We start from the raw sequence: 21035 nt of genomic DNA on the forward strand, positions 1-21035 counted from the left end.
TTCAACAAGGTCAAACAAAGTTTGACAAAAATTTTCATCATTTTTAGAAACCAGAAACTAATTTTAAACAATTAAAAATGAAGAAAATATAACATAATTGAACTAAAATCTAAAATAAATCTCAAATCAATCAAGAAATTGATGAGAATATTTTTCATAGATTCATCATCATTCAAAGATGTTAAGAAAATATTTTTGCATTTTTTGAATATTGGAAACTATTTAAAATGAATTAAAAATAACCAGAAAAGAGAAAATTCATAAAAATATTAAATGACATCATAAAAATATTAAAAATCATTTTCAGAAACTAGAATTAAAAAGAGAAATAATGCAATTGGTCCCATATTTTTTGGATCTAAAATGAAAGAGTTATGAATTTTTGAAATAAAAGGAAATAAAATAAAATTCAGAAATTAAGAAAAAGCCTAGCGCGTTGGATCTGATTCATTAAATGATGTGGCACATCAGATGGTTGTAAAGCGTGCACTCACCAAAGGCCTTGGTCAAATGAGAAACACTAAGCATTTAAAAAAGTCATAACAATCAAAGGCCATGATTCAATCTGGAAACAACAACCAACGATCAAGATGCAATCTGGCGTGGGGGACGGTGGTGTACACCACCGTCTTCTCCGGCGAGCAAGCCAGCTCCGGCCAGAGTTGCAGGTCTTAAAAAGTTCCCCAAAATGCACGATCCTCATATCATTGGAAAGCTGGGGTGATGTACATCACCCCTATGCCATTGGTTTCTACTCTAGACTCTCATAAAAGGAGAAATCAGAGATAGAAAATTATGGAGTTCAAACTGAACTTGATGAATTCATGAAATTAAATGCATAGATCAATTGCCTCTTATGAGAGGACTTTAGAGGAACCAACAAACACAAGAAATGAGCAAGATCCAGGGAGATTCGAATGGAAAAAGTTTGAACAACAACCTTTAAAGTGCAGCTCTACAAGGCACAATCTCTTCCAATTCTCTGTTGCAATGTGTTCTTGAGATGGCAAAGTAGCTAGGCTTAGAAATTGGAGCTCAATAATCAACCAAGGAAGTTGAAAATTGAACTGAAAAATTGAAGATGAAATGCAAAATTCCTTTGAAGTGAAGGGTGGGATTTCAATTCTGCAGAGTGTTAGACGCCTTAAGGTTGGAAACGAATGAAGCTAAGCACCTGTATTTATAGCATGGGATGATGCAAGCCTTGCCAAACTCGTGTGCATGTGGAATGAGGGCCTCCATGCATGGGCCTGTACAGGCGCATGGGAGGCCCAAATGCAATGGCAATTGAGTGTTAAGATGTAAGTAAGATGAATTGGACATGTAAATTTGATGGAATTGGCTTATGCACAAAGTTTTGATATGGTTTCCATAAATGCACACAAACTTTCACCTCTTCGAAAATGCACTTTGCCAAATTGAAACATGGCCATGTAGGTAATGGTTGGAAAGGTATTGACATGAGGAACAATTTTTATGTTGAGCAAAAATCCATTTGGAGTTGGGAAAATTATGAAAACTGATCATGAAGTTCAAGGTGCAAAACATGTGCATGGAAATTTTCCCAAAATGGACCAACTTCAAGCCCTTCTGTTTCAATGATGCAAGCCTCAAATGACAAAACATTCAACATAAAAGTTGTATATGTTTTCAAGACAATCAATTTGGACTTAAATTTTACATCATTTGGATTTTTGATGAGAAAGTTATGGGCACTTGAAGTTGGACTTTTTCACATTTCAATGACTTTGGTCCAAAGTGACCTATAACGTTTTGTATTATCACATGTATTTATTTTATGATTTTGAAATTTTGTCCAACATAATAATTGAATTAGACATCTTAAAATTTCCAATTAATTTGATCCCACCTCAAAATCATGAAAAATGAGTGAGTTAGGTCCTTGGGAAGTTGACCCAAAATTAGGGTTTCAGTCAAAATGACCTATAATGTTTTGAAATTGATGATGACCTTCCCAGCTTCAAATCAATTTTTTATGAAAATGAAAGTTGTTCATATGGTTCTTAAGAACATTTTTCCCTTGTGGTCATCTTCATTTGACAAACACATTAAAAGTTAGGTCTCAGTGGATTTCAAAATAGTCAGATGAATTGACTGATCAACTTCTCAAGTCCAAACTTCAAATCTTAATGAATTGATGATTGAGGACACTCAAATAGGCTCATATATGCATAAAATTATGAGTGAAAGAACTTCCCTTGATTGTATTTGATCATGGGTTGAGGTTGCTTCATGAGCAAGGCACAATCAATGCAAAGTTGAATTAGGGTTTCCTTGGGAAACAATTCTCAACCCCTTTGGTTTATCTTGATCAAATTGACATATTGAGATGCTTGGGAGGCATATATGATGATTGAGAGCTTTGTGAACCATTGTCATGCTTGCTTTCGTTTTCATCTGGCCACATCATTGAGCATAAGGGCCTCCTCTGAGCCTTGAGTCACATGATTGCTCAAGCTACAAAACAAAAGATGTTAGTGACATATTTTTATGCTTTTGGTTAGTGAACAAAATAAGAAAAGCAATAATATACAATTCAAGCATGCTTGGTGGTCTCAAACCAACTCACACAAGTCCCACCCTAAGGTAAGGAGCCAAGATGCTATGATCCTTAAGGCAAATGCAAATGAGCAATAATATGATGCCATGAGGCATCTTAGGGTCAAAATTAGGGTCTTACAATCACAATGCAAGGGGAAACCCTCAAGTATAAGAGATGGAAGTAGATCATAACGAAGATATGTATTCAATGCATAACAGTGACTTGAGTGCTCATGCTGATGATAGAAACTACCGTCAGTTGGAGGAAAGATTGAAAGCTGTAGAGGGACAAGGTGTTTTAGGGATGGACATTACTGACCTGGGACTGATTCTAGGGGTAAGGGTTCCACCTAAATTCAAGGTTCCTATCTTCGACAAGTATACTGGTACAACTTGTCCAAAGACGCATGTTAGAGCTTATTACCGCAAGATGTCTGCTTACTCTGAAGACGAGAGGCTGCTAGTGCACTTTTTCCAAGATAGCCTAGCTAGGGCATATTTGGAATGGTATATGTACTTGAAGAGAACGTACATTAGAAAATGGAGGGATTTAGTGGAAGCATTTGTGAAGCACTACCAATACAATATTGATATGGCATCAAATATGACCCAATTGCAAAGTCTGACTCAGGGTCAAAATGAACCATTCAAGGAATATGCTCAGAAGTGGCGTGAGCTAGCTGCTAGAGTTCAACCTCCATTGATGGAGAGAGAACTGGTTAACATGTTCATGGGTACCTTACAAGGTCCTTATTATGACAGAATGGTGGGTAGCACGTCCACTGGTTTTTCCGAGTTGGTAATGGCTGGAGAGAGGATTGAAGTTGGTCTCAAAATGGGAAAGATTCAGTCAGCCAATGCTGGTAGTTCTGCAAGTGGAGTTGGTAAGAATTTGTTTAGTGGTTACCCGAAGAAGAAGGGTGAATCAAGCGCTGCTTATGCTCAGAGGAGCAGAGAAAGACAACCATACCAACCACAACATCAATAACAATATCAATATCAATATCAACAACAACAACAAAAAGTGAATGTTGTGGCCATTCCGGTCATCGCAACTCCTCAACAGCAACAACAACCGCAGTGCCAACAACAACAACAAATATGTAGAGGTGATTGCAACAATGATTGTTCTTTCGAGTTGACTTCTCATCAAATTTTCAAATTCAAGGCTATTTTTTCCACAATGTTACCTTAACAATTTTATTCCTATGAATAAATTATGTTTAGAATGTATGAATATATGAATAAGCAAATATGCGTAGTTGAAATCTTACTCTTGTAGCCTCAATTCAAGTCTAAGAATTTTGGTAGGTTTTCCTTGTTAGTAAACATGTTCTTCATGTACAAGAGCATGAAGCACTCCAACTATGTCTAAAAAGGACATGAATGTAGTTATATAATAGTTTATATTTTTGTAGGGCAACTTGTGTATAACACTACCCAAGAGAACATTGTTGTCTCCAACTCTTTATGAAATGTTTTCTATGGTAGCAAATTCAAAATAATGGTGTGGAATTATGGATTATGATTCTTGAATATTTGTTACGGCAATGGTTTGCAAAAACTATGGTATGAGATATTTGTTTATCGTTGCATGTAAAAGAGTTCTCTGAAAGAAAGAAAAATATAACAATAAAATATTAAAATCAATAATTTTATAAAGAAAAAATAATAATGTTAAATACTTAGAATATAAAAGTATATTTTTTTAACAATAAATATACTATTTGGGATAAAGAGTTAATACTTTCTCATATAACAAAATCATTTTTACAAATGTTTGTTCTTCATCGTTTCGCAGATTATATATGTCTCACAATCGAACGACTCTAACTCGAATAGTGAGGTATTAAAAAAGTTAACAAATTGTTGTTTATATAGAACAATGTGTTCTTATGACGGTAACGCATGTTTTTTTTTTCTATGTTTATAGTTTTTAAACGGATAAATGAATGCAATTGTGATGATAATAAATGAATATTTTTATTGTCATTATTTCATATCTTATATTTTTAAAAATATAGTATAAATATTTATAATAATAATATACGTCTTTATTAAGGTATTTATAAAAAGAAAGTATTTTATTTTTGTAATATTTTATTATGTGCGCTTAATTTTCAATTTTCAATAATAATATAAAACTTAAATATTTATTATTTTTATTATTGAATTTAATTGTGAACAACTTTAAATATAGTTTATTATAAATATTTTATCAAGATTCTTTTTTTATTCGTATTACAAATAACATTATTTTTTTATAGAGACTAAATTAATTTTTTATGATTCAAATGAATTTTATTTTAATATTTTAATTAATGGGAAACAATATTCATATAACTATAATATCTGTTAAATGATGATGGATTGATTTTATTAAAATTGATCATGAATATATTATTTATAATAATATTTTTTTTATTTATATCTATACAAATGAAAAATATTTAATCTTATTAATATTTGAGATAATGAATAATATATATAATAAATTATACATATTTATCATGCCTTTGGTTTATAAAGGTGTAAAATTAATTCTTCTAATAATAAAGAATATATACATTTGACTGAATATAATTTAATGAGTCATTTATTATTTATAATTTAAAAACAATATAAAAAATATTATGTTGATTATTAAAAATAATAAATATAATTAATTGTAAAGATGAATAAAATAATGTACAAACTGATCTCTTTTATATTGATTGTTTCCTATGTTATATTTAAAAACAATTGATTTGAATATTTATAATAATATTAATATATAATTAAAAATGTATATTGATTATTAATTATAAATTATAAAGACAATGGAATCCAATTAATTATTAATTGTCATAAAATTAATTATTAAATGTGTAAAATATGATTGTCATAATAATAAATGAATGTTATTTCTAAATTATAATGCAATTAAAATCCAATTAATTCTTAATTATGAAAAAATTGAATTAGTAAATTATTTAATAGGTATGTAAACATCAATATCAATCCGTTTTAAACGGTGTGAATTGTGAGTAATAATGCACCTTAAACTATTATAAAATTTTATTATTATATTTATCAAAATGTGTAACTCAAGTCCATCCATTCATCGATTTTCTTTCCTGATTTAAAGAATAGTATGTTATATTTATTGTCATTATTTCATGATTTTTATTTTTATTTTAAATGATATAAATGTTTATAATAATAATAATACACGTCTTTATTAAAATATTTATAAAAAGATTTTTTTTTGTGTAACATTTTATTATGTTCTATTAATATTTAGGATAAAATATTATATGTACTAATTTTTTTATGTTTAGAAATAAATAGGATGATTCAACTAGTACAAATCAGATCCGATGACAAAGCTAGAATATCATTTGAAGAGTCATAAGAGATTTTTTATGTTTAGAAATAAACACGATGGCTCAACTAGTACAAATCGGATCCGATGACAAAGCTAGAATATCATTTGAAGAGTCATAGGAGGGCGGTTACAAGATGATAAATAAGGCAGTAGATGTTACTGCCAGAAATATTTATGAAGAACATGTAGAGTCAAGTGAAAAAAAGGAAGAAGAAAGAGACTTATAAATATGAGGATGTTCGGAGGGTAAAAAATAAGTAAAAACGAGACAAATACACATAATAGACACCCAAATCATTTATTTTAGATTCTCCTTGATTTAGAATAAGGAAGTCAACCTTTTAGTGTTTTTAACTAGAACAAACCCTACACAACTAGGGATTATCACTAATTATATTTTTAGTCAATACAAAATTTATGGATCAAAAAGGATAAATTAAAGTGCAATACAATTTGAAAGTCAAAATTATCATTACTATCGCTTTAAGTATAAGTAAGGATGATTTTTTTTCTTCCGAATATCACATTATAATTTAGTTAAAGAAATGTAGGACACCGTATAAGTCAGCCAAAAGAATACTACCGAAATAAAAAGGAATAGGATGAATTAATCCATGAGTATTATTTATTTATAAAAAATAAATAAAACTTAACAAATATATCTAAGATATGCAAAAACAATCCATTAATCATTTAAAAATTTCGGAAAAAAAATCAAAATAAAGATTTAGTTCACAAAATCCTCGGATGCTCACAACTCACAATCTAAAATTACTACGATTTCTAAATATAAATATTTGTCCACCATGGACTTAAATACTCTAGTAAATTGGAGGCTTCTTATGATAACCAAAAAATTACCTTTCCAAAACAACTTGTTGCTTTGTTTAGTCAAGCCATATTGCGTCAAACATGAAATATATTCAGATTTTTTCAGGAAAACTCACACCTATGCTAGACATTTAATTCCGTATAGAACAACATTTGTTAACAACAGTAAATCCGATCACCCTAAATTTTCTAGAGAATTATTGTCAAATGAAAAAAAATACTAGAGAATTGAAGTGCAAGTTTAGAGTATCAATAATATTGGTGAAGAATGTACTGTAAAAAGAAAATATAGAAATCAAGCTTCAAATTACAATCAACACTCTTCATCAATCATACTACTTTAAAAAAAAAGGGACAAATATATACAAAAATTTTCAGTATTTTATTTTACTTTTATAAAACATAATATAAAAAGATTTACATGATAACACACCTATTAGGACGAGGACCCTCTTCAATGCTATCAGCACCATAGAACATAGGGTTAGTCCTATTTTGTTTTGTTGAATCCTTAGGTTCATATTTCTCTTCCTCTTTAGCTGGTCCAACAGAGATTATTTCTACATCGCAAAGCTTTCTAAGCTTAGCCACTACTTTTACTGCATCAATGTTTCCTATTAAGGTCAATCTCTTCTCTTTAATATCCACTGAAAATGATTCAACTCCTGCAACAATCTCAGCATATTACTAAAAAAAATTCAACAACCATGTACATACACTTTAATAAGATTTTAATGAAACAAAAAAGCATAATTCTAGTCATTAAAATACCTGAAAGGCCTAAGACGGTTTTCATAGCTTTTTTCTTGATTTTGTTTTTATTTATCTCCAACTTTAACACAACTTTCTGTCAGACAAAAATGGAGTAGATGTTAGTTGGGATTGTAATTTGTAAACTCTCTTTCTAACGCTCAAACTAAGATTACCAAAAAAAAATCAGGTTTAGCAATTACGAAGAAAGTAAAAGAGTGGTAAAGTACTAACCTTCATTATTATGGAACTAAGGTAGAAGAATTCTTGATGCAGATTGTATTAAAAAGAAAAGGAAGAGGTGTTTTTTTAATTTGAAATGAAGTTATGCAATGAAGATGATTATTTGAAGCTTATTTATTTCATGTCAAGTCAACACACGTTTTGTGGTTTTCTTGGCAATTTAACAAGCAGAAATAAAAGACATTTTCTGGATAAAAAAAAAGAGGACTTTTCCTAACTTATAGTTTGATTTCCAAATCACAATAGGTAGTACCGTTCCTTCTTGTGGAACATTGAATTTACATAAAACCACCTTAGGTTTAACTCAACATTTGTGTTTGGCTTCCTTATCATTATGAAACAATTCATTATTTTCTTTAATTTTAATGCATAGCTCTTAATAATTCATATTGAATTACCTTAATTCATATGAGGTGGGTGGGGTAACTCAAATATTAAGTACTATTATTGAATTACCTTAATTCATATGGGGTGAGTGGGGTAAGTCAAAAAATTACGTGTTTGTTAAGTTAAAATGATGGAAGTCTCTATTATAAGGCTCAATCATATGGGTAACATTTATTTATATTTATGTGTTAAGATAAATAAGTTATTGATATTTATAAATTAATAATTAAAAAAAAATAATTTATATATTAATATTTAATTTATTTAATTTATTTAATTTACAAAATTATTTAAATACTTTTAATGTTAGGATTTTGATAATTTTGCATGTAATAATATAGGTCTCTACTTTTCATTAATACGATTTGTGAATTATATACCATTCTCAAATTCTATATGGATACTAATAATGGCTAATAAATATAATTTATAACTAATCAATACAACTAAAGCTTAATGAATATAGACATATTTTAATATTTCTCCACAATTGAAGCAAGGTTTATGGACGCTGAGAATGTCTCTAAAATCCTGAAACACTATGAAGGGAAAACTTTTAAAAAAATATCCGCAATTTGATATCGTGATGGGATGTGAAGAACACAGCATGATCTCAAGCTACCTTTTTGCGAATAAAATTAATATTCATCACAATTTGTTTTGTTCGTTGATGTTGAATTGGGTTATCAAAGTGATAGATTGCACTGACATTGTCACAATAGACCATGGTGACCTTGTGAATGGGACAATGTAACTCAAGAAGAAGGTTACACAACCAACATGATTCATATACCACATTGTCAACGCCACAGTATTATGCTTTAGCACTAGAGCAAGATAACTTAGATTTTCATTTTGATGATCAAGAGAGCAAGTTATCACCAAGAATTTCTTTGACATAATTTGACATTCTTTTTCTGTACGAGAAATAAACCTTTTTGATGGTGAGTATCTGAAATGCCCAAGAAATAACTTAGGTGTTCGAAATCTTTCATAAGGAATTCGGAATTGAGAAGTGAAATGATATATTATCGCAAAGTATCAGAAGATGTGGTAAGGATAATATAATCAATATAAAGTATGATATAGGCATGCGATTATCTTTCTTGTAGATGAAAAGGGAGTGATCACACTTGCTTTGAGAAAAAACAATAGATGAAATATAGTCGGAAAACTGCTTGTACTAAGCTCGATGAGCTTGTTTGAGCCGCCCATTTAGTGATTTGCACAAACGACACACATGATTAGGATTTGTTGAATCCTTAAAGCATAATGGTTGATGCATGTAGACAGTTTATTTGAGCTTGCCATGAAGAAAAGCATTCTTGACATCTAACTCATAAATTTGTCAAGACTTTGAGAGAGCAATACTAAGAATTGTGTGAGTAGTAGTCAGTTTGAAAATTGGGCTATAAGTTTCTCCACAATCAATGTCGACCTGTTGACTTGCACCATCCCCTATAAGTCAGACTTTATACCTCTCAAAAGATCTATCATATTTTTTTGTTATGTCTAAAAATCCACATGAATCAAATAACATTAACATCAGGTGGTCTGGGCATAAAATCCCATGTCTTATTTTTAATTAGAGCATTGTATTCATCATTTGTGGGCATTTTCCAATTCAGATCTTTGACTGCATACATGGGGTTTCCAGTAAGAGGGAATTTGGAAACACGGGTGTGCAGGCCATAATATTTTGGGTTGGAGTTAAAAATATCATGTTGACTCCTAGTAATCAGTTTAGTGTCCGTTGATAAAGAGAGTTGGAAAATGAGAGAAATATATTTTTGGTTAGTTTGCTGAGAGTATCATAGTGCACTGGATCACGGTGTTGCATCTAAGATTGGGTTGGCCAATGGTGAAGGAGAAGTTAGGGTGAGCGGCCGAGGTGATGTCCTTTGGTTTCGGAGAGTTGGTGGTTGGTCAGAGGTTATTTGGAGGGACCAGTGGGGTAGATGATTCGGTTGACTTGGATATTGGTCCAAGGTTAGTGGGTGGGATCGATGGATTAGATGAGTCATTCGGCTTGGATGTTGATCCTCGGTTAGTAGGGTAGACCGATGGAGGAGATGAGTCGGTTGGCTTTGATTTGGGTTATGTTAGGTTTGACTTAAGAGGTAGGTTATGATGTAGGGGTAAGTAATTATCTAGAAAGGTGTATGTAGTGGGTTCTGGGGCATGAATATTTGTATAGGGGAAGTAGGTTTTATAAAAAATAATATGCCGGCAAATGATAATTTTATTCGAAGATAAATCTAGACACTTATAATCTCTATTGATATGACGGGTACCCAGAAATACGTGTAAGTGGGAATAAGAAGGATATTTTTTATACAAAGTTTTAAGAGGTGACTGAAAATTGATGGTTTTTCTAGGTAAAATATTCAAAACAGATGTTGTCATTTTTAGAGCATGATGCCAAAAGGATGGGGCAGTGATACATGAACTAATAAAGTTCGAATAGTATTGTTAATTAAACGTACTTTTCGTTCAGATTTACCGTTTTGAGAAGATGTATGAGGGAAATACAGATGAAAATGGATTCCATTATTTTCACATATTTTTCAAAAATCATTATTGACATATTCCCGACCATTGTCACATTAGATGATTTTTGTTTCCCGTTGATATTGTGTGTTTTTGTAAGCTCGGAGATTTTGAAAACAATAATATACTTGAGATTTATGTGAGATGGAAAATATCCATAAAAAGTTTGAAAAATTATCCAAGAATTGAACATAGTATTTCTGAGAGTAAAAAGGGAGATGTACATACATTGCTATGTAAAATATCAAATGGCAACAAAGTATAATCATGAGAATTAATTTATATATAAAATATCAAATGGCAACAAAGTATAATCATGAGAATTAATTTAACATTTTAACCAAGAGGACAAGAATTACAAAACCATATTTACCAAGAGGACAAGAATTACAAAACCAACAATGTAGCTTCATAGGATTATTACATTCGATCAATTTATTTTATCTAAGAGAATTTAAAACTAGGTCTCCTGGGTGACCTAAACGATCATGTTAAAGAGAAGATCACATGTCAAAGAGAAGATCACAACACTACAATTAATGATGTAAGTTCTCCTTTATCTGTAGAGATGGTGTTGGAGTGATGAGGTATAGATTGTCTCAACACTCACATCTCATTAGAGTCATCCTATATGAATATTCTTCACGAAAAAACCAAATGGATCAAATTCAATTGAAACTTTATTATCTATAGTAAATTTACAAACATATACTTAATTTTTATTTAAGTTTGGCGCATGAAGTACATTTTTTTAGGATAAGAGGGGCTAGTGTGGGTATGTGTGCACTACGAAGACCATAAATTGGAATAGAATGATAATTTCCTACCATTATTATGTTATTTTTTGCTCAATTTTAAATATGAAGAGACATTACCTTATGATGAGGTCATGTGAGAAGCAGTTCTAGTATCCATATACCAAGACTGGTCTGGATGAGCGAGACTGGTCTGGATGAGCGACATTAAGGGTGTGAATATCATTTTTAACATTAGTTGGGCTGGACGAATTCACGTTAAGAGAAACTACTGGTCTTGGTCCAATAATTCCTCTTTATTGGACATCATTGTTCGACCAATTCCAATTGTAAAATGGGTAAGGACAAGGTGAAATGTTTCAAGGAGCCCACTGCTGCCAAGGCACCCACTATTCCACCTCTCCCGGAGTTTCGGCCACTGTGATTGTCAAATCCTATATGGATGTTAATAATAGCTAATAAATATTATTGATAACTAATTTAAAGCCTAATAATAATAAATATGATACATATACCATGAATATAGACACATTCAAATAATATGCACCAAAAATAGTTGACAATTATAGGGATATATGTGATCCATGTTGTTTTTCTTTCTTTTTGAACATCTTCTTATACTTATTCAGTGATATTTGAGTTTAATCCTTGATATTTATAAATAAAAACAACTATAATTCACATATTAATATTTAATTTATTATAATTTACAAAGCTATTTAAATAATTTTGATGTTAGGATGTTGATAATTTTGCATGATATGCAACAAAAATAGTTGACAATTATATGGATATATGTGATCTATCTAGATTTGCTATATTTTTAACATCTACTTATAATTTGATGATATTTTATGTTTAATATTTGATATTTATAAATTAATATATTTTTTTAAAAAATCGACTTTAATTCTTATGTTAATATTTAATTTATATTTAAATTTATTATAACTTACAAAATTATTTAAACAACTTTGATGTTAGAATGTTGGTAATTTTGTGTGATATGCAACAAAAATAGTTGACAATTATTTGGATATATATATGTGATCCATGTGATCCGTGTAGTTTTTTTTCTTTCTCTTTGAACATCTTTTAATTATTAAGTATTATTTTGTGTTTCATCTTTTTTTCCCATTTATTAAATTGGAGAAACTGATTACATAGAAGTTAAAACTGATAGTAAATTTGCATATTAGAATTTAAAAAATATTATGGGATTATTTTTGTTACAAGATATATGACATAATCGATTCTGATATTAAGTACATTACACGCCATTATAAAATATTTTTAGTTGCGATTATGTTTTCCTAGGGTCTTTGATAGGTTGTATCATACAACGCAAATAACTTGGTGAAGAATTCGTCGGGTAGTCATATTTTGTAAAATAGTCATCATATAAGAAGACTCATTATAATTTCAAGCCGATATTGACCACATAAAAGGAAAAAGGATTCGAAGAGGATACTTAATCCTTTTTATCATAATATTTATTAACTAGAAATTTAGTTAATTAGTTTTATAATCTATTAACAATCAAATCAATTGTGCTTTGTGCATACCCCAGTTACATTTATTATGTTTGTTTTCTAAAGACAAGTATTTTCACATTCACTTTCTATATGTTAACATAATATTTTTGGATATTTTTTTTGGCCAACCATAGTGATATCGACCGACTACTCTGAAGGAGTTGCAATTCTTTTAGAATATTCTCAACACATAAGGACTTTCTAATGGATGATCATAAAGGATCTAAACTTCAAATTCATTCAGCGACTCTCCACGATCCACGTCTGACAAATAACAAGGTTGTTATTCCCTCTTTACTATATAAAAAGGCTTCAATTTTGGTACTAAATTTCAATTTCAATTCACTTTACTCCCTCACATACTTACTTGAGTGTTGGAGTGCTAACCTTGCAGGTCAGTCCCTCTCTGTCGCATCAGAAGCTAAGGTCTGCCATTACCACTTACCATTACTCCATTTCTTGCTCCAGGACGAAACTATGGCACCTTCAGTGGGAAAAGACTGTTAATACCTTAGTTTTCCATGATTTCACGTTCACTTCTAATTCATTAGTTCTAAACCTTCTTTGGTCATCAAATCGAGAGCACTCAAAATCGAACACGAATATATATCGCGTTCGATCCAATCAAGCATTGTTTCAACTTTAATTTATTGAATTTCTAGATCTCTGACTCATACGATTCCAAGTAATTCCTGGATACAATGCTACTCATTCATCCGTTGAACAAAAAAGAACTACAATTGTCAAAGCTCAAGTAGTGATCAATAAACAATCTTCTTCGTGAGGCATTACGAATCTAGGAGCAGAGGTTTCATTGCAGTCAGATCTGGTCCAGACCTCTCAAATAGCTGGATTTGTCTAAATTTCACTGATTGGAAGGTGCTAACTAGTTACTGAATAACATGTACAATATTGTCCGATATCATATTTCGCAAGAGAAACTTAGCTACTCATTAATAAACAAACATATACCATGAGTGGAGAAGTATTTATCATTAAAGCCTATGGAATAATTACTCTCCAATGTGCTCCAAAATCGACCATTGAATAACCCTAGCCGTCACTTTCTCTATGATTCAAAACCCTTGAAAAAGTGGCAAAAAGACCCTTTAAATAGAAAAAAAGCGTGTTAGATGAAAAAGTACCATCGCGTCCGTGACATTCAATATCGTGCAGCGATGAAAGCCCCATTGCTCCATAATAAGATGCATAACGGGCACGAGAATTCCTGGGGCAAACACACATTTTCCCTCCTTTTCTTCACAATTTTCACTAAGTCTTTGTATCTTCATTGTAATAGATTTTTTATCAAATTTTCGCACTTTAACATGGTTTTTGATCATTTTACTTCCGAATTTACCCAAATTTCTTCATAAAAATTGCCTAATGACTATTGTCATCACAACCCCAAACTTGAATTGTTGCGTGTCCTCAAGTAACTTGTCTGCATACTGAACATTCATCAGAATTAAAATGCTTACCCTTACCGATTCTTGACCTATAATTTTTTTATCAACACTTTGGTTGCCTGCTTCAATCCTATCAACTCATAAAAGTTCTTCCGACATACAAATATGTAACATGTCTCTCACCTCACAATGATGCACTCAAATTGATAAGGTAACCACTCAATCAACATACAAAAGCATTTAACAATAAATTTGAAAATTTTCTAATGGAATCAATCAAAGTCATATTTAAACACACATTGTTGAGGTCTTTTATAGGTTGTAATGTGGCTTATGTTAGTGTAGGATAATTTAGGATAATAGGTTTAAACCTTTGGAGTTGGGTACCTAGTTGTCTTGATGTTATCAATATCCTTCCATCTCACACTTTGATCATGCACTTGGTACTAGACAATTTCTTTTTTTTTTGGCTCTATTTTTCACAATTTTTTTTGAATAAGCTATTTTAACTTCTTTTTTTTTCTTTTTTTATTTATGGACAATTTTTGCAGTACCCCCAACCCAAACTTATTCATTGCTCACTTTCAAGGGCAACCCCAAACTTATTCTTTTGCATTAGACTATGAACTAAAATATCCTACCTAACTCCAAAGAGGGTGAAAGATTTAATATTTCAAGTCAATTGGTTATATAACATGGCTATGTTACCGAAAGAATGGTTTAGGCTCAAAGTGGTTAAACAACGGGTATTATCATATTTGAAATAGGATGGCTTAAAAAGTCTCGGAGTTTTCACAAATAAATGCCTCAGTGTGTATTTATCAGACTAATAGCATCGAAATTAGAAATAGTGCAAAATCTAGAAAATGCATAATGTATGGATACTCTCATAAGAAGGAAAAGTAAACAATGGAAATATTTAGCTCAAACCTTACTAACTGAGGTATGTGAAGATTGAGTACAAGTAGTCAATTTCTATTTTATTCATCAACTTTTAGTCTGCAAGGAAATTTAACTGTTGATCTCTTTCATTCTTTTCTGGTGACTTTTTCTTTTATTTTTCATGATGGCACTGGTAAGGTATAAAATTAAAACTAAAAGAAACAACATAAGAAATCAAGTTTATTAATTTCAAATAAAGAAAAATACAAGGGGAAAAGCTTCTTAAGTTTTGTCTAGTACTCTTATTTGGATCATAGTACAAAATGGATAATAAGATACAAATGGAAATACTAAAACTGCAAAAAACTGAAAATGATGGAATGTTTCCCATTAAGTGCTTCATTAAGGTCATTAGCTTAACTCTTGGATCTAAGACTCTACGAGCATCAGAGATTCCTTCTCTGATGCTATTCCATCTCTAGAATAAAGTTTAGAATTATTTCCTTTCATATTAAAGACTCGTGAATCTTTTGGATCCTTCAATTCAACCAGATCACCTACATACACTTTGTGAACAAGAAACAAACCATATCCTCTAACTTTCAACTTACTCAAATACTTCTTCATTCGAGACTTGTATAATAACACCTTTCGTACCACCTGAAAATAATGTCTCACCTGATTACCAACAATGGATTGCTTGGTTTTTTCTATCAAGTCTAACCTGTAAAACTGGGAGTTTTTAGTTTGTTGCTTCATTTCCTCAAACACGTTGAAAGCAAATTTTACATTGTTAAAACAATATTACTAACTCTCCTTTTGTCACAACAAATAGGGTTTTACCTATTTCTAGGAATGTACTTCCAAGGAGTAACGGTATTTTTGAATCCTCGGGCATGTCTAAAATCACAAAGTTGGTTGGAAATATTAAGTTATCGACTCTAACCAGGACATCTTCAAGGACTCCATATGGATATGTGATCGATCTATCCGCTAATGTTAGTGTCATCTGAGTCAGTTTTGGCTCACTACATTTTTATTTCCTATTCAATTGGCTGACATTTTTACTAAACTATTATCCACCTAACCTTTTCACAAGATACATAGGTAATTAGGGATCTTGGAATCCTTTTGTTTTGAATAGATTTAGATTCTTATTTCATTTCATTTGTTTTTTCTATTATATTGTAAACTAACATTTCCTTGCAGTAAGTTATACTTTAATAAACCCTATTGGTATGATTCTACAACTTTTATCTTTTGTAATATCATTGTTGTATTTTTGTTCTATATGTCTATTTGTTTACTTCTTACATTCTTTATTTCATTCATCATTACTAAGTTGATGTATGATTGTACATTTATGCATTTAAATCCTTTTTAAACGCATCAAGTTAATTATGTGCATTTGAGCATTATTTGGTTTGTTCATGCATAATTTAATATTCCATTCATAAATGTTTTAATCATGTAGTTGGGTTGATGTGTAGTTGCATGTCTATTTGCGCACAAAGTTGAATTTAGCATGTCTATCTTTATATATCTGAAATATATCCTCTGGTGTTGCTATGTATAGCTCATTTGTTTCTCTGGATTATTATTTCTGTTGTTGGTTATTTTGCGTTTGGGATCATTGGCATCTATCTCTTTTTGATCTTGTCAAAGGGGGAAAAGTTATAATGTGGGTATATATTTAATTTATTCATTTTACATTGTTTGTGCATTTGTGCAATTTTTCAGGGGGAGCACAAGAAAATATAGAAAAGCACCAATCACACTTTGTTTCTACTTAAATTTGACTCAATTCCAATTGTAAACATGCTAAGCATCAAAAAAGGGGAGATTGAAGTTGCATATTGCATGTCTCTACCTAATTGATTAAAAGTTTTGATTGCTTGTCTATTAATATTTTAGTTTTGTTAATTTAGCTACTGAGTCCCCTAATTGATTGTGTATTCTAGGTTGAATTTTAGATTCGTTTTTTGAATGCATAAATTAAAGTGTTTGGTTATAACTTAAGAAATATGATTGAGGTAAACATGGCCTTTACTGAAGATTAGTGCTTGTTTGTGAATAGAGTATCAAAGTCTAAAGTTTATCAGAAGTAGCTTAAGTCATAACTGTGGAAACAACCTCTAATGAAGAGTTGCTTCTGAAAGACCTCGGACTCTGAGACTTTGAAGTGGATTATTTGCTTCAGGTAGCATTCACATGTTAGATAATTATCTTGCACAGTAGTTATATGGGTAAAGATTGATGGGTAATGATGTGAAGCCTCTTTGACCTCTATGAATATTCTCCTCTATTATCACTTCGTGTTTTTTATTTGTTTTTACTATTATGTTTCTCTAAAATATTATCTTTGAGTGATCTTAAAGCAAATACAATTGTCTTGCATCTTTTTAACAATTCGTTGTCTATATCTTTGGAAACTTTTTTCTATTTTTTCTCTCTTTTGAGTTATTCCCTTTTCTAAGATGGCCTCTAGATCTAATCTTGGTATGGAAAACTAGTTGGTAGTCATCATTGAAGGACTTGTGGATTTTGAAGAATTGATGACCCTTGGCTTTGTTCTTTAAAGCATCGTCTCCAAAAATGGTTGGGATAATTTCTTTTATATGCTCTATGATCCTTTTTACCCTAACCTGATCAAGGAGTTCTGGGTGAATGTTTCTGCCCAAGAACTTAATCTAGAGCATGCATTCTTTCTATTGTATCAGCTCTTCAATTTTCTCTTATTTTTGTATCTTTTCTCTCTGCTAACATGTTTATTTGTTAAACTTTTTGTTGATGACAAAAGGGGGAGAGAATTATGGGAGTATTTAAGAGGATTAAAGTATTTTTGAAATAATTTTATTTACCTAAACCATCATCAGCATCTATGTTATTGCGTAAATCTGAACGTATATATTTTATGCTATCAAGATAAGTTTAATTAACTTGGATATGACTTAGGGGGAGCATACAAAAATAAACCTTAGAACTATTAGACTCTGGGGGAGCTTACAAACCTTAGGTTTTGATGTTGTCAAGTTAACTAAACTGACCAACCATTATTCTTAAGTACATTTGTTTGTCATCATCAAAAGGGGGGGGGGGATTGTTTGAACAAAATTTGTTCATATCCCTTGGATTTTGATGATAACAATTTACTTAAAGAACAATTGGTTATATTAACATATGTTGAAGTGTGCAGAATCATAAAGCTTAAAGTAAACTCAGAATTGACCCTACTGAAAGCATTTGTTGACAAGTTGATTGTCTCAAATTCTAATGGATCAGAATCTGATGACTCTGAAGGATCAACCTCTGAAGGATTAGACTCTGGTCATGATACTTCTGCCTCTGGTGACAGCTCAGACTCTGGAGTCCTTAGCTTGAAAAGCTCAACCTATGGTTTGTACTTTGTCCACATAGTAGACATATCTTGTCAACACCATACTAAAGGTAAAAGTCAACTAGAGTCCTTTAGTGCAAGGCTGAAGAAAAGTTAATGGGACTTGTCAAGTTCGCCCCCTTGCCTGGTTTATTCATAGTATGCATTGGACTATGTTTGTACACTTTGGTTGAAGATCTTAACATGATTTATCTTCCAATGACTCTCTCTTAGAGCTGCTGCATTTCAAAAAAATTCTCTTGTGCAAACAACTTTCCAACGCTCTTTTATCTGCCTCTATAGAAGGAAGCTAATTACTTTAAGGAAAGTTACACAACTACTACACAATCTAACAGAACACGTTGAGAATAAACTTTGAGCTACATTTTCATCTGTTCATTTGCGTAAGCTCTTAAGATTCCTTACCTTTTTATATCTTAGAAATCTTAAGTGTTTAGAAACATTATAGTTGTTGCAATAATTATATACTTTTGATTGTGTATCAAAGTATAGTTGAAATTATTTCTACTAAATTATCTGTTTAAAGTAGAGGAAGTCTCTTGCAAGGTTGCTTGAGCAAGGAAGTATCTTGCATGTGTACTTGAGTAGTGAAGTCTCTTTCAGGTGTGATTGAGCAGAAGTCTCTTGCAGGATTGTTTGAGTGGAAGTCCATTTCAGGTTTGATTGAGCTGTGAAGTCTCTTTCTGGATTGATTGAGCAAAGTTGTAATCAAGATTGATTATAGTGAAAATCTATCGTGTGACAATGGGACTGGACTACTCTGAATTTAGGAGAGGAACAAGGATATATCTCTGTGTTTTGATTTGTTTATTGCTTCTGAACTTTATTATGATTCAACTGTTATTGACACTCTGATATCAGACTCTAAACTTGTTCAGAAACTGGAGTTTTTCATCAGAAACAAAAAGAATTTATACACAATTCATCCCCACCACCCCTCTTGTGTATTTTTCTCACCTTCATACCTTAAGAATAAGGTTGATCAATATCAGCATACTGGGACAAAGTGTAACACCCCGATTAAAATAAGATAATTATTTAATTTAAGTTAATATTATATTTATTAATTTAATTAAATAATTGGAATTATTGGATTATTATTATTATTTTGGAATAATAATTATTGGAAAATATATAAGTGTGAAGTAAGGAAAAAGAATCCCATTTGGTAAAAAGAGTTTTACGTGAAACAGAGAAGCGGCTGAAAAGTGGAAAGTGGAGAAAGGGCAAAGAGGAAGAGCAAGGGCAAAGGTTGGAGAAGAGAAAAGCTTGGAGCTTAGAGATTGTCGGATTAACTCAGGTAAGGGGGGTTTATCGTCGTTTAATGGGTATTATGGGTTAGCATGTAATGGGTAGTGATAAGCCGTTGAATTGACCCTAATTGGGATTATGAATGCTGGAAAATTATGTTGGATAAACTGTGTTTAGGCTGTAATTGAATCTGTGTTTGGGTTAGTTGTGAATTTCCGAACGTATAGCTTTTTACGGAATTGGAATCGGAGGTCCGGAAGTCCTCCAACGGCGGAAAATGCGGAGAATTCTGCGTTCTGCTTTGTGTTAGCGCAGGAACAGCTTTCTGTCTTGCGTTAACCGGTTAACCCAGGGTGTTAACCGATTAACACTGTTGCGAATTAGGAAAATGTGTTGTTTTGCTTGCGTTAACCGGTTAACCCAGGGCGTTAACCGGTTAACACTGTTGTGAATTGCCAGGAAGCGTGGTTGTGCTGCGTTAACCGGTTAACCCAGGGTGTTAACCGGTTAACACTGTTGCAAAATGGAAAAATTGTTATTTAAATATGATATGATGTTTTGATGCATGTGTTGATGATGTATGATGGTATGCATAATGTTGTGAATGTATATATTATGCATGTATTTGTGAATGGACTGTTTTATGGCTTAGAGTGTGAGCACATGTCCATTGTGGATGGTTGTTGATGGTTGTATGCTAGGTGAATTAGCATGCATATTGTGGCCTTTATGGTGGTAGCTAATTCCCATTGTGAGGAATTAGTGAGTAAATCATTGTGGATTGTTGTTGATGTTTGCATGCTAGGTGATTAGCGTGCATAGCATAGCCCTTGAGGGGTGGTAGCTAATTCCCATGGTGAGGAATTAGTGAGTGAGTCACTAGGTCTCAAATGAGTGGGACTAGTGGGCTTGGTAGCCGTGCCTGGATTTGGACGGTGAGGTGAACTATATGTTCACAAATAGTCGGTACCGCATGCATGGAGTCTCATTGCATAATATGTGTATGGCGTATAATATGAATGGATGTATTCCAATATTATACGTGTGTTTGTGTTGATATTGAGTATGAGTATGAGTTGTATTGGTATTGAGTATGATATTTGAATTGATGTGCCG

The 21035-nt window shown here is 31.6% G+C and overlaps 2 protein-coding genes across 2 annotated transcripts; one reads left to right on the forward strand and one right to left on the reverse strand.

Annotated features, from left to right (window-relative positions):
* The first annotated feature begins 2737 nt into the window (after nucleotides 1-2737).
* Nucleotides 2738-3550, forward strand: LOC127096065 (uncharacterized). Its single transcript, XM_051034687.1, has one exon. The coding sequence runs from the start codon at nucleotides 2738-2740 to the stop codon at nucleotides 3548-3550; it is 813 nt and encodes a 270-aa protein (XP_050890644.1).
* Nucleotides 3551-6988: 3438 nt separating this feature from the next.
* On the reverse strand, nucleotides 6989-8057 carry LOC127092313 (heavy metal-associated isoprenylated plant protein 39). Its single transcript, XM_051031154.1, has 3 exons — nucleotides 7745-8057; nucleotides 7532-7607; nucleotides 6989-7425 (listed from the first exon to the last, which is right to left on the reverse strand). The coding sequence occupies exons 1-3, from the start codon at nucleotides 7748-7750 to the stop codon at nucleotides 7178-7180; spliced, it is 330 nt and encodes a 109-aa protein (XP_050887111.1). The 5' UTR covers nucleotides 7751-8057; the 3' UTR covers nucleotides 6989-7177.
* Between the last annotated feature and the right edge of the window lie 12978 nt (nucleotides 8058-21035).

The sequence above is a fragment of the Lathyrus oleraceus genome, chromosome 6 (genome assembly GCF_024323335.1).
Source record: "Lathyrus oleraceus cultivar Zhongwan6 chromosome 6, CAAS_Psat_ZW6_1.0, whole genome shotgun sequence".
NCBI lineage: Eukaryota > Viridiplantae > Streptophyta > Magnoliopsida > Fabales > Fabaceae > Lathyrus > Lathyrus oleraceus.

Excerpts from the sequence above, each read along its gene's own strand:
- LOC127096065 (XM_051034687.1), top strand. The coding sequence starts at position 2,738 with ATGGAAGTAGATCATAACGAAGATATGTATTCAATGCATAACAGTGAC.
- LOC127092313 (XM_051031154.1), bottom strand. Across the intron at positions 7,426-7,531 it reads AACCGTCTTAGGCCTTTCAG|GAGTTGAATCATTTTCAGTG; the intron begins GTATTTTAATGA and ends AGATTGTTGCAG.